This window comes from Podarcis filfolensis (assembly GCF_964270895.1).
Source record: "Podarcis filfolensis genome assembly, chromosome: 3".
NCBI classification, from domain to species: Eukaryota; Metazoa; Chordata; class Lepidosauria; order Squamata; family Lacertidae; genus Podarcis; species Podarcis filfolensis.
This window is the reverse complement of record NC_139606.1, coordinates 106033122-106047272: the sequence shown is the minus strand read 5'-3', so window position 1 is coordinate 106047272 and position 14151 is coordinate 106033122. Positions and strand designations below refer to the sequence as shown.

Genomic DNA, 14151 nt, shown 5'->3' with positions numbered 1-14151 from the left:
TCTTGCAATCCAAAGCATAATGTGTACTAATGTCATTATGTAAATAAATAATACAGTACAGGTTTGTAAACAACCACTTTCCTGGCTGCCTGCAGAGCATATAAATTACTTCCATGCAACTAGGCAGCTATTTTCTAAAACCTGATCCTTTTAATCTTAGGAATTATCACAAGATAGGTTGGTAAAAAATGTGAGTGAGAAACTTTATGGATTATTATTATCCTTAATATTAAAATGTCTACACTGACCTTCACCCAAAGATCATAGGGGTAGTTTAGAATATAAAACCAAAAAACACATACCATAATAACAAACAAAAACTATTATATCCCCTGCCCATTTAAAAGGCCATGGATTATTTAATTAGCCAAAGACTTGGAATAAGGCTTGTCTGGCACCTAAAAATATGTAACAAATGCATCAGACGAGCCTCCCTGGCTTATTTACATAGCAGATCTAGTATTCTATATTCAGGTGTTCTATATTTAGCATTTCCTCACCACTACTGGAGAAGGGAAAAGGAAAGGAGAAGGCACACAGGCACAATGTTTGTACTGTTTAAAACACCATGGTTTATTAGACAGAGATCATTGCATCTGAATCAGCCTACTGTCAAAGCATAGTCAGAAAGTATCTTTATCAAGCAGAGTATAGCACAGCACTAAAAAAAAACCATAGAGTAAATTGGAGCACTTTATTTGATCTCCATCCCTTGATATTTCCCTGGTTAAGCTAGAACCACAAAGTACACTTCACAAATGCTTAGTGTTTCTAAATGAGTTAAATACTAATTTGTATTAGTACCTAACACATAAAGATAGCTGAAAAATCAGGTCAAGGGTTCCAACTAAAATGTAGTGAAATTGTGGATTTGATATTGAACAGGGGGGAAAGCTTTTGAAGTTGAAATACTGATTCTTTGAAATGCCTGGCTATTCCAAACAATACAGCAAGCTCCACTAACATATGTAATGAATGGCTTCTTAATAGTTCTGTGGCTTATCAACATTTGTGATTTTATATTCTTCAAGAATAAATCTTACTTACCAAAAAAAGGCACACATGGAGGATTAATAGACCTGAGTTTTGCCAAGTATTTCTTATGATGGTCTTCACTCAGTTCATGAGCTTCTTCAAAAATCTTTTTCTGGCGGCTTGGGATTTGCTGTAGATGCATAAAGAAAGATGAGACATGGACAACTACAAACCACATGTTATCAGTGATCTCAAATTAAGGGCCAGTCAAAATATGTAGATTCACTTGGAGGGTTCACTCACCCCTTACATATTGTAGTGCTTTTCATATCAAAAAATGGGTTATATTATGTGTGGCACTGGGAAGTGCCCTTGATTTTTTGCTCTAGTTTTCAATTGCTCAGCTTCAGCCCCACTTTCTTGTGGAGAGAAGAGACGCTACTTCTTAACATGATGCTTTTCCACCATGGAGATAATCTCAGTCTAGGGAATATATGCAGTCTGCAAATGGGGACATGATGCACAAAGGAACTTTTGGCAAAATCAACAAGATGTCACAGTGGCTTCTTACCCTTGTACATGGGACAAAACAAACATTTGCACTGCATTTTGTAAGTGTTTAATGTAACCCTGAGATTATCTCTATGTAAAGAAAAATGTGCCCAACAGCCTTCCCAGTGCTGAAGACTGAAGAAAAAGTGGTTTTGGTTCAAATGTTTTTGTTTTCTTCAATGATACTTTATTCAGCAACAGTTAAAACAATTACAGTTTCTAGATCTACATGTGACTTACCTCAAAGGTATGATCCAGTCTGTAAATAGGTGCAGAGTTCATAGCACTGACAACTTCAAGAACACCATTAAAATTGTTTAGTTCTTGGAAAACTTGCAAGATCTCAATTATCCGGCATACTACAATTACTCTTTCCTCTAGGTTTTCTGTTTCTATAATGCATCTAAATGTACAAAAAGATGTACTTATCAGTACAAGAATGCTAAAAAGCACCAATTTAATATAATTTTATTTTGACAAGTGTGACTTAATACAGGGGTTTCCAAATAGCTGATATAATTACGGAAGCCAACTTCTTTTCTGAATCCAAACGGGAGAACATTAGACGTTAACTTGCACACCAGTAGGAAAGTAAAAGTCCGCCTTCAGAAGAGCCCACCTCTTGTTTCTGCATGATCAGGGCACACACCTCTTGATGGGAATGAAACAGTCTGGAGAAGTAAAACTCATACAGAGCTGCAATGGGCCATCAGCTCCTATGGAGGGAATTCTACTACATGATAAACAGGAATGACTGAATGATCTTATCATGGCTGATGGAGAGATGCAGCCAAATTAATGGCCCTGAGAGGGAGCCAAGGCAGCAAGATTAGAGAAGTGAATAATGAGACATGCAATAGACAGGTTCCTCCATCAGCAGCTCCACTAAACTCAGAAGAGACTTTAATTATTTAATTTCTCAAAGCACAATTTGAGGATTACTAACTCAGTCTAAAACCAGTTCATAATTGAAAGAATATACTGTCTTTCAATTCTTAAGACTTTAAACAACTGAGAAGTTTAGGAATTATTGTTCTTGCTACAATTATTTCCTTCTATGAAGCTCCAATATTTTATCAAGTTGCAGCTGAGGAATGATGTTGCATGCCAAGGCCCCATGATCCACAGTTCCCTAGTGGATAATAAATGCACTGACAAGTGGATTTGGTTTATTGTTTACAAATGTGCACAGTTTGGCTTACGCATTGGGTGAAGCCAGACTGTATCTCGACTCCCGCCCATCTGTAGGCGGTCAAACTAAGGGTAAACCACCAATATGAGGAGCCCGATGACTTACATCAAATAGGGGCACCCTGAGGGATCCCTGTTGGGGTTGTGGCATGGTCCAAGCCCACATCTGGGCATCGGACAGAATCTACACCCCCAGATCCCTTTAACAAAATACCCTTAATAAGGAGAGGCAAGCGGAGGCTACAACCACCCCTCCATCCAAACAAAGGCTTACCTAATGCCTTTGGCTGGTTCTTTTTTTTTTGTCATTCTAACAAGACTCCTATCTCGGGTCTCAGACTCTGTATATCAATATTTAGAAGATCTTAGTCAAAGCACTCAAGCAACTTACTTTTCAAACCACAAAGTAAGATTTGTGGTATGTCGTATCATCTTGAGCAAGTTAGGAGAATTGATTTCCTTATCTTCTTTTGTCCATACACTTCCAACCAGCTCTGATGGTTGCACAGCTCTACAAATTGACAATAAATATAAATTATAGAGAAAAGGATATCATTTTATGGTCAATTAAGCTACTACTTCCATCTAGATTATTACAAATAACCAATAATTCTGAAAGCAGAAAAAAAATTGACTGCATTTTTTTGTTTGCTTTGTAGAATGCCGTTGTTCTACCATCAACTTTTAACAACCAATTTTCTCCATCTCCAGTTAAATACTATATCTGTGGATGAGGTTCTGGAAGCTTATAGCTTACAAACCTTGCTTTCATAATACATTTTTTAACAGTGAGCTCCAAAATGCCAACATATGAAAATAAATTATCACTTTACTACCTATATCAAATTCACATTAATATATACTAGAGTCACAATTTGGAACATTGTTCCCTAAATGCAATATGAATAGCTTTGCTAGTAAGAACTGAATGCAGAAATGACCAGGACCGAACACTACATTGCTTGCATATTATGATGTAGAAGAGAATAATATTGTTTTCAGAGCTACCTGTAAAGTTCAGATTCAAGTAATGTGAGCTGTCGAGCAATTTCTATTGGATGCAACGTAAGCAGGTCAAATGTTTCAATGTGTCCTGGCTTGCTAATATGCCACTCAATTGGAGGTGGTGAGCTTTCAAAAGTAATATTGTGACTTGGCCCAATTGCTTGTGCTTGCTTTTTCCTATGGATTATCTTTGTAATTGACTCAACCCATTTCTTCATAGCTTTACCTGAGAAGTAAAAGAAAAATACATTCTAGCATTTGAATAACAACAAAGTTACCTAGTAGCTAGAAACATTTCAATACAGTGGTACCTCTGGATGGGAATCCAGATGCGAATCCGTTCTGGAGCCCTGTTCGCATCCTGAAGCGAACGCAACCCGCGTTTGCATGTGACACAGACCTACATTTTAAAATGCCTAATCCTTTTGCTTAAACCTAGCTAAACTAGCGATCATCATGTCTTGTGGTAAAGCCTCTCCTCCCTCCCATGCATTATGCCCCCTGCCCCGCTCACCTGGCTGGCGCACCCACGCCCACAGGTAAGTGCCCAACCGGGCAGCTTGGAGGGGGCGTGGATTGCAGTTTAAGTTACGGCTGCGCCAGCCCTTCTGCCTCATTTTCCGCCTTCCTGTCGCGAGTCATGTCTTGTGGTAATGTATTTCCTAAGTGCTGTATGTCACTACCAGAGAGTACCAGCTTGTCCCCAATCCCCACCACCACCACACACTATCACCTTGGCTCTAGCCAGAAGAGACTGAGAGAAGACAAGATAGAGATCTTCAAATATCTGAAGGGCTGTTACAAGGAAGATGCAGCAAGCTTGTTTTCTCCTGCTCTGGAGGGTAGGACACAAACTAATGGCTTCCAGTTACAAGAAAGGAGATTCTTAGTAAACATCAGAAAACTTTCTGACAGTAAAAGCTGTTGGACAGTGGAATGGACTTCCTCAGGAGGTGGTGGACTCTCCTTCACTGGAGGTTTTTAAGCAGATGTTGGATGGGATGGCCATCTGTCATGGATACTTTAGTTGAGATTCCTACATTGCAGGGGACTGGAGTAGATAACCCCCAGGGTCCCTTTTAACTACAATTCTATTGACAGGGAAAGTGAGTGCCCTGGCCCTCTGTACAGTGGCCTAGAAACTTTTGGAATTTCTAAAGCCAAATATCCTTCATATCCTATTTCAATCACAACAGTATTTGCCAGTAGCTTACTGAGATCCCTGAGCTTTTAACTTCCAATCCATACCAAGACACCCACCTACAGCCAAGCATCTAACTGTCCAGAATAGCCCAGACAACCATCCTACCCTTTTCTGCACCTGGAAATCTTCCTTCCAGTAGCTACCATAGTCTTGGAACAAAAACTGGAGGAAAATTATTATGTTTTGTCCTAAAATCAGTGTGACTTTGAGATCAGTCTTGCTGGCACATGCTAAGACTGAATGACTCTTGGATCTCCTGGCTCAGGGTGCCCATCTGTGTATCTCATTAGTGACCTTTGCCCAGTAAAGCCCAACTGGCAAACTGAAACATCACACTTTAATAAAACAGGTACAAAAGAAAAAGAAGCAGATCATGCTAGATCTTTGCAATAATCAAATCAAATACCTCTGACAGTGCCAATGAATTCTTCCAACCGTTGCAGTAAATCTACATCTCTCTCAAAATCATAGAAGTGATGCTCCACCCAGTGCCGGCATACATTTAGAACTCTACAACATTAACAGAGATTATACAATATTTGAGGACAAGGTTTATATGATGTATTTTTGACAAAGTCTACTAGAGCTGTAGGGCTGGTTTCATTTTACAGCATATATACTGTCCTGACTCACTGAAGAAGTGCCATACAGCTGTCAGGATCCATGCCAAAACTCCTGCCTGACTTGCTGGGCCTCGAAAAGGAGGAGTAGAACACTGAGTTCCCCCAATCTCCAGTCCAAGCTCTGGTAGCTGGGTAATAAGTGAATGTGTGCAGTGGTAGCAAACCTAGCCAGAGCAAAAGGTCAAGTTGATCCACAGTTTATGTCTATGGTCACCCTCAAGTTCTACTACAAATTAACATTTACTGTGCACTTAAAAATGTTAAAAAGTATGTCTTTCAAGGATGAATTCTATCTCCCTCTAGACTGTAACGGCTCGTGCATCGTCTAGTGGAATTAAAATGGTGAATAAACAATACAGAATATGAGACACAATATTAGTTAGGTGATATAATGTTCTGGAAAAGGCATGGTATCACTGAATTAAGATCTGTAATGAAGAAAATATATAAGCAACAAGACTATCAAGTTTAACACAAGGTAGATGAAGTGCCATTTCTGAAATATTTTCAGATAAGACATATTATAACTACATTAATAAATGTAGCACAGTTCATTAAGAAATTACACAAACCTTGAGGCATACATTTCAAATAAAGATCAGTTATATGGAACTCTGGATCAGAAGTGGCTTTCTGAAAGTACAGTGGTGGGAAGGTTGAAAAGCTCTGGTATATGCATAGAACATTGTACAGTCCTTTGGATCTCACCCACTGATTTTAAAAACTGGGATCTAAATCTAAATAAGATGCAGTTTACACACTTAAGATTACTTACCGCAGCTGTACAGGTTGTATATATTCCTTCCTAAATCTTTTTAGCTCTGCGCTAAGAGGTTGATCTCCATTCTCCATAGCTATGCGGTCTGCTTCTGTTGGTTCAGGTTCTGGAATTTCAAATCTAATGTGGGATGGTAATGTAAAAAGTAGGTTACTAAACAGGTATTTAACATTTGCAATGAACAATAAGGAATAGGACTAAAATTCTTAAATTTTATTTAGGAAAGTTCCATTCAGGCAGGAAAAGAAAGGGCCACAACCCCTATAAAATTTCAAGCTTTCCAACTGACACAGGTATAATAGCCTTAAGTGTGATTGAATAGGCAATATACTACAGTGGTACCAATATGAGATTAAATAAATTCAATATAGTTTGGAGTAAAATGGAAATCAATTTCCAAAGATGCAGGCATCTGTGGTTTGACTTCACCCCTGGAGGTGCACTCCATTGTCTCTTAAGAAAGATGAATGCCAACACAGGCATCTGACTACTTAGTATAACATAACTGAATAGCACTTGTATTTTACAACAAGAACAACAACAATATTTATTCATTCATTCATTCATTCATTCATACATACATACATGCATACATACATACATACATACATACATACCCCGCCCATCTGGCTGAGTTTCCCCAGCCACTCTGGGGGGCTTCCAACAGAACACTAAAATACAATAACCCAAATACAGACAACCCTCAATTTATGTGGGGGTTACAGTCCGGACCTCCCTGTGTATAACCGAAATTGTGTATATCAGGAGTACCCTGGAGGAGTGAGTCACTCAACAAGCCCCACTGTTGCTCAGGCATAAGCCGGAGGGGGCAGCAGGGCTTGCACAGCTGATGTGCAGGGAAGCTTCTTCCTCGCACATCAGCTGAGGCGGTCAACAAGACCCATGCCCTTCCGGCTCATGTGAGTTAGGGGGCTGCAGGGTTTGCTCAGCTGATGTGATGTTAGGTGGGGAGGCTCTGGGGAGTCTCCCCATGAGCTAGGAGGACTCTTCAGGGTGATCCCCATTTCTGGATTCCACTTCTGGGTTCCTGGCACCCCATGTGCACATAGTTACATGCAAACAGAGCACATGTGAATGGGAAGTTGCCTGTACCTCAAATTAAATATGTGTTTAATTTCACACACATTAAAGCAGTCATGTGCTGTAACTTCATTTATTTAGGTATGCATGTAAAGCACAGAATGTGGAATTGAAGATTCACACTAAATTGGGAAGAAATTGTTTCCCATGAAATTTGCATTTGGGTTTTTCTTAAATGCAAATCTGTAAAGAAATATGGGTTGGCTTCAGGTTTCCCACGGACAGAGTTCCACTGATGGGACTGCTCTATTAGAGGAAGGGAGAGGCGGCAAATTTTAGTCTCCCTTAACTTCTATTCTGGAGGTATTGGACAATAGCCAGGGTGTGCTTAGGGGGAATAGGCATAAGCACACAAGCACATGCACACACACACACAGATTCCTTTCCATAGGATAAAAGTGTTATTTAAAAGCTCATCTCAGAAGAAGGGAACCAAAATTACAACACAGTATTACAGAAAAGTCCTCTTACCGTTCTATCAGGAGACTCAGTAATTCCTGAGGCTTGCAAAAAGATCTGTATGTTGTAAGAAATGTTCGAACAAAGTTGGGATCTAGGACAGACAAAATAAATATTTCACTATATTGTTTTAAATTGTTTAGACAGCTAGTGAAGAATTCTAAGTGTTAACTTCAGAAGCCTCAAACCCTGGAGTCTGATGCAGATGTAAGAGATGTCACCTAATCATGGCTAAGGGAATGGGGAAAGGCCATTCATTCTAGATGGATTTCTGCTCTCTTTGTAGGCGAAAAGGTACTTAGGTAAAGCAACATCTTGCTTCTGGGACTGCGGAGCCAACTGTATTTTGCTGAAGGGAGTAGTAGCCAGCGGGGAAGCAGGGTCGTGTTGCACATCTCGCCTAATAACACTGCATGTCATTGCCGGTTACTGAGAGAGGGACAAGACTTGAGAGGGCTTGATGGGGGCATTGGACTGGCTTTGCCACTGTGCCCACACCACACCAAGCTCCCTGCTGCCTTGTCCCTTCCCCTTTCAGTAGTCAGCAGTGAGTGTGGCATTGGGAAGCTAGGTGAGTAGCACCCCCCCAGGCTGGGCCACCCTGCTAGCTGCTACTGCTTGGGGGGTGAAATGTGTCCCTAGATCATGAAGGAAGCTCCAAGCTAGGAAACTACACATGTGAGAGAATCAAATCACAATGCAAACCACACTCAAACATGGAGACTCATCATCTGATGGGTGGTCAGAATGTACTATCTACCAAAAGAACATAAGTCTATCAGGAAAGAGTTTTCCCCTTCTTTCTTGTACACAGAAGGGCGTTTAACTTAACGAAGTCAAGCAGCAGTAAATCCCAGGATAAGCACATCTGTTGTACAGGACCTAAAAGGCTCTGAGCAAAACCATTTGTTCAAAGCTACTCTGACTGAAGATTTAGCTAGGGACAAACACAAATCTTTATTGTTTTGCCAAAGGCCAAATGTAATCATATAGCAGTATAACTAAAAGTATGATTTAAACCCATAGCATAACCCACTGAAATATCCAGTACTTTTTACAACAACAAAAACACTAAATACTAATAACTACAAAAAAGGCTCCTGCTTCTTTACAATTTTACCAAGAGACAACTCTCCTGAACCAGAAATCCTCTCTTCCTCCCTGGCAAGCTTACACAGTTTTTAGCTCTGTTGTTTCCAAATTAGAAGACAAGGATCAAAGTTGAATATTTTAAAGTGTCCACTGCTACCACGTCTATAGTGGTTAGAGACTCTTGAAGAGTTGAATTTAACTATCATGGTTCCTTCAGACTGCAGCAAGAGAAAGTCAAGGCCTACCACACAGCACCTGAAACGACTTGAACGCAGTTACCCTAATTGGTGTGTCTTCACATCTTCCTTGATGCACTTGGTGAGAAAGAATGAGATGCAGGGTGGAAGGTGGCCTCCAGCTCTTTGGGTGAGCTTTGTAAAAGCCTTCCCTGACCAAGAATGAAAAACAGTTTGGGATTTGGGGAGAGGTCTTGCCTACCCAATCCCAGAGATGGGACCTTCCCCATACTGAATTTCCTCCTACCTACAAGGGGAGAATAAGCCTCAAGCACTCCTTTCCCATAGCCCTCAACCTCTCAGACATGAATTCCTCTCACCCTTAATCATGGGGTTCACTGTGCATGCACCAGAATCACTTGGGGTTAATTTGACCTGGGATGTTCTGGAGCACAGAAGTAGACTTTAAGGGAAGGAGGGCATCAACCCAAGGCCCATTCTTGATCAGGGCTAAAGGGACAGCTACTGTAACTTCTGTCCCAACATTAGAACAATGTATTTACATACACTATTCAGTATGCACATTTAGTTATAAAACTCATACCTTTCTATCACTTTGTTTGATGTTACTTTACAGCAAGTTCAATTTTCCTACTAAATTCTTTTCCTGCAATGACTTCATAGAGCCAAGTAGTTGGTTAAAAATACACACACACAGTTAAGTCAGGATGTCTGTCTATGTGATAAATTTCTCCTCAAACAGGCATTTTAAAAAGCTAAAAGAAAAACAACATCTAAAAAAATCATAAATAACCATTCCTGAATGCGTTAAGAAAGGAAATGGACACTATGCTGACGCACAAGCATTCAACGTATCAAAGCTCTATTTATAGAACAGCACAACCCTCCAAGAGAAAAAAAGTTGCAAGCTCTTTCAAAACTGGAAGGGCCAAATCAGGAAACGGAAATGAACTTTTACCACACACAGAACTGTGAACAGAGGCCAAAAAACCCAAAGGCTTTGGGAAGATGTAAAAGTTCTGTCAAATAACCCATACTGAATTTAAATGCCATTTGCTCAACCTGGCCACTTTTGCACCACAAGGAGCTAATGGTCCCGATTCCAACTTCCCATTCATTTACACAAACTAGTTACCAACAAAAAACATCCCTGTATATGGGGTAGGATTGAGAGGACCATAGCTTCTATACCAGGTGAGCCAAGGCAAACCCACCCACTTCCCCCCATTATGATTTTGCAGAACCCAACCTTGTGCAAAAGGACTTCAGCTGACACAACAGGACTTCTGAGTTCCCCGTGTGTCTCCAAAATCTGTGATGTGGAGGGGGGGGGGTCCTCCAACCCGCCAGAGCAGGTTTTGAGGATACACAGAGGCTGAAATGGGGAACAGAGAAAGTCTTGTTGAAGGAGCTGAACTCCATTCTGCTTGTCCATGGACAGCATTGGATGCAACTGTTTATTTTTTATTCAATCTATTAGTTGCTTTCTACAAGGAATCTCAAAGTGATTAACAAAAATAGAATTCCAATAATACAAAATACATGTTTATTTTAAAACCAGAACACCACTAAAAGTGGTTAAAACATAAAATCATAAAACAAATAGCTCCTCTCCTCAACAAAAGCTCGATCAAAGACTTAGCCTGTTAAAGTACAAACAGAGCAAGGAATTAGCATTCAAATGCTTAGAAGAGCAATGCCTTTGCCTGGTGCTGAAAAGATATCAATGTCAGCACCAGCTGATTCTACTGGTGAGAGCATTCTACAAATGGGAAGGCACCACTGAAAAGCTTTACTATGGTCTGTTGAAATGATAATGAGTTTATTCTATTTATCGTGCTGATTTGGTAAGAATGAATTTCAGCGTTTAATGCCGAGATCCCCTAACCTATGTATAATAATATTATTTTTCTCAAAAGTAGTGGCTTTATCTGTTAGAATAGCCAATAGAAACAGCTAGAAAAAAGAAACAGTTGATATGGAAGGACATACACTACTGATAATTTTAAGGAATCATTAGTGATGGAATTTAGATCTTTTAATGACTAATTTAAGCAATTTGAAGAGAATGTGTTTGTTCAGTTAGAAGAGGTGAAAAGAGGTATTGATTCAAGATTTAGAACTCTGCAACTCAAAAAGCAAGCAAGGGAAGCTATCCAAATATATCATCATATTCATGCACAGCAGTTTTTGTTTACTGTTCTCATGAAAAAGAACTGAAAAAGGTATGTACATTTTTCTAGGAACTCAATGGAACTGTGTGCATGCTGCATTCCTGTAGCAGTGGATGCAAAATTCAGCATCCTGCTTTTTCATTTTTTAAAAGCTAATATCTGGCCCTTTTAGTACTTGGTAAACTTTGCAAAAGCTTCAGAAGCCAGAGTAGTGGATGAATATGTTTTTCAATAGGTGCACAAGTAATAGCTTAAGTGTCCTTACCAGTCCTATAACTAGCAAAATCACAAAAATATGCATATCTATGCTAAAATACAGATTTTGCACAATTTATACATGACCTAAAACCATTCTTTTAATTAAAGCAGAATTTGGATTGGGGTTCCGAATTCCTTTTAGTATGAAATACACACAGCCCTGTATACAACTGTGGCATATTACGAATACTGCATAGCAAGTGCTATTCTTGTAACTATATTCTGCACCAGTTAGCCAGAAAAAGGAGAGAAGTCTACATAAAAGTCCTCCTGAATACAATTTCCATGGATTTAACCTTCCTCTCTGAAATGAAATATTAAAAGCTAGCATGGGAAAAAACAAGTCCTAAGTCAGATGAGCATAACCCCACCACTATCAAATGCATCATGCTTTAACACAACATTTAGGGTCAAAGGTGTTTCTCAACTATTTTGTAAAGTGGAATGGCCTTTAGGATACGTGGACAAGTTTAAATAATTAAGATTTCCCCCCATTAATATACTGTAAGCAAAGCACATAAAATAGGAGGTGAACCAATTGCATATGAGGGTACCTTAAATAAGTCTAGACGTTTGCATTCCAAGGTCCTTGATTCAATACTAAACTGCTATATTACAATTTGAACAAATTATAGGTAATGTTTTCAATTTATTTGAGACCACCTGATTCAAGTGATTTAAGATAAGCATATTCCTGTATTTTGAAAAAATATAAATTGCTATGGTCTTATATATTCATATTAGCACTATTACAAAACAATGTTACAAAACCACATTGTTACACATAAATACTCTCTCTTCTGGTAGGCAGCTGCTGAAGTTTATAGATGTAATAAATTAGTCCGTACTATCTGTTTATGCTTCTGCATGTATACTAGTACAACTGACATGACATTTCAATTGAGTCTGTTTCCTAAAGAATGGCTCTATTTCTGTGTAGGTTTGTTAATGTTAACAGGATATTAATGCTTATCAACTGGATGTATGCTAAAGTCTTTTTGTTCTTTATCTCAGAGATAAATGATCCAGCATCCGAGCTACAGGGCAGGTGTAACTAGAGGCATAGTCACTCAACCCAAGGATACCACTAATTATTATTTTTTACAAGCTGCCACTTTTATCAGAAACCTATACCACCTTGATTCTCTGGGTGTATGGAAGATACTAATAAACTAAAATTCATTCAAACATAAATTCAGATATTTTAAAGACCTGGAAAAATTCCTTACCAGCATACATATGGTATGTAAGTCTCTCAATGAGTTTGACAACAGTGCCTGCCTTGATAATAGGAATTCCAGATTTGGGCTGCATGTTTTCTTCAAAAACAATATTCTCTTCAGAATCAGGTTCTGCAAACCTATAAAGCTCAGGACTTGGAAATCTCATCTGTTCCTCCTTCTCTTCTTGTAGCATTGTTACATCTAACATTCGCTCCAGGGTGCTTCTATACTGTAAAGAGATCAAGGCTGCCATCCAGTTGTTTTTCTCTTCTGCCGATTTTGCAGCAAATATAACACTGTTCTCATCTTTCAAAATTATTTCAAAGGCATGCTTGTACTCATTAGTGTCATCTTTATCATTGATCTGTACCTTCCGCATGAGAAACTTTTCTTTCAGACGATATTCTGCATTGCTAGCACCAGGCAATCTTGGCTGGCCATGATTTGATTTGCAACAAATCATTAAACCATCAAAGAGAAATATATGTCTTTCATGCTTGGCACCCACACGTGTGAGAGTCCCCTCCATTATAAATTCATTGCAGCACTGTCCTATATCTTTACCCTCCCAACCATCAATGTTCTTCTGGATCTCGTTCATTTTCTTGATCGCTAGCTGCTTTCCCTTCATTTGTTGACTATAGAACCGGCATGCAGATTCACTTTGAAAGAGAAACAAAATGACATTAATTCAAACAGCAGCTGCACATACTAGCAGAAAAATAACTAATGTAGGCTTAACTTTGAAAACAATTAGCCTGAAGAAATATTCAAAGTATGTTCCATGAGCCAGCTTCAAACGTTCCAGACTTGAAAGTGCTATGATCACTGTTAATGTTTAAATTATATGCCTAATACAGAATTCCAGTTAACCAATCAATTCTGATTAAACAGTAAAGTGGCAAGTAATATTTCCTGATCAAGACTGTAAGCATCTGAAAGAAAATCTGACACCACACTGTTGTTTACTTTAAATACAGCACATGCTACAATAACTGCATGAAGAGCTAACAGAAAAATTGTTAGGCATTTCAAATGGTTCTGCATGGTATTTTTATTTCTTAACAGCTAATGAAAAACTTTTTTTCTTGCTGCTTACCAGAAGATTCTCAAGATGCATTCACTAGAAGTGTACAAGGACACACACATATCAGAGACTCTGAAAACAATAGCTATCTGGACTTTGATGTCACTTCCTTTGAAAAAGTAGGCTTGCCACAAATTGCTTTGTTCATTGTTTACTGAAAGAGGAAACTGGAAAGCCTGGCTTTATAGAACAACAAACCAGGCTAAAAGCGAGGGGTGCGGTGGGGGGTGGA

The 14151-nt window shown here is 39.1% G+C and overlaps 1 protein-coding gene across 1 annotated transcript in view; it reads right to left on the bottom strand.

Moving 5' to 3' along the window:
* SOS1 (SOS Ras/Rac guanine nucleotide exchange factor 1) overlaps positions 1-14151 on the bottom strand; it is a 40934-nt gene that overhangs the window by 10033 nt on the left and 16750 nt on the right. Inside the window, exons 10-17 of the mRNA XM_083604884.1 lie at positions 12839-13494; positions 7901-7982; positions 6326-6448; positions 5334-5437; positions 3727-3949; positions 3110-3229; positions 1768-1930; positions 1048-1165 (exon numbers count right to left, since the gene is read on the bottom strand). Coding sequence (XP_083461010.1) covers positions 1048-1165; positions 1768-1930; positions 3110-3229; positions 3727-3949; positions 5334-5437; positions 6326-6448; positions 7901-7982; positions 12839-13494 — 1589 coding nt within the window. The remainder of the gene's footprint in view (positions 1-1047; positions 1166-1767; positions 1931-3109; positions 3230-3726; positions 3950-5333; positions 5438-6325; positions 6449-7900; positions 7983-12838; positions 13495-14151) is intronic.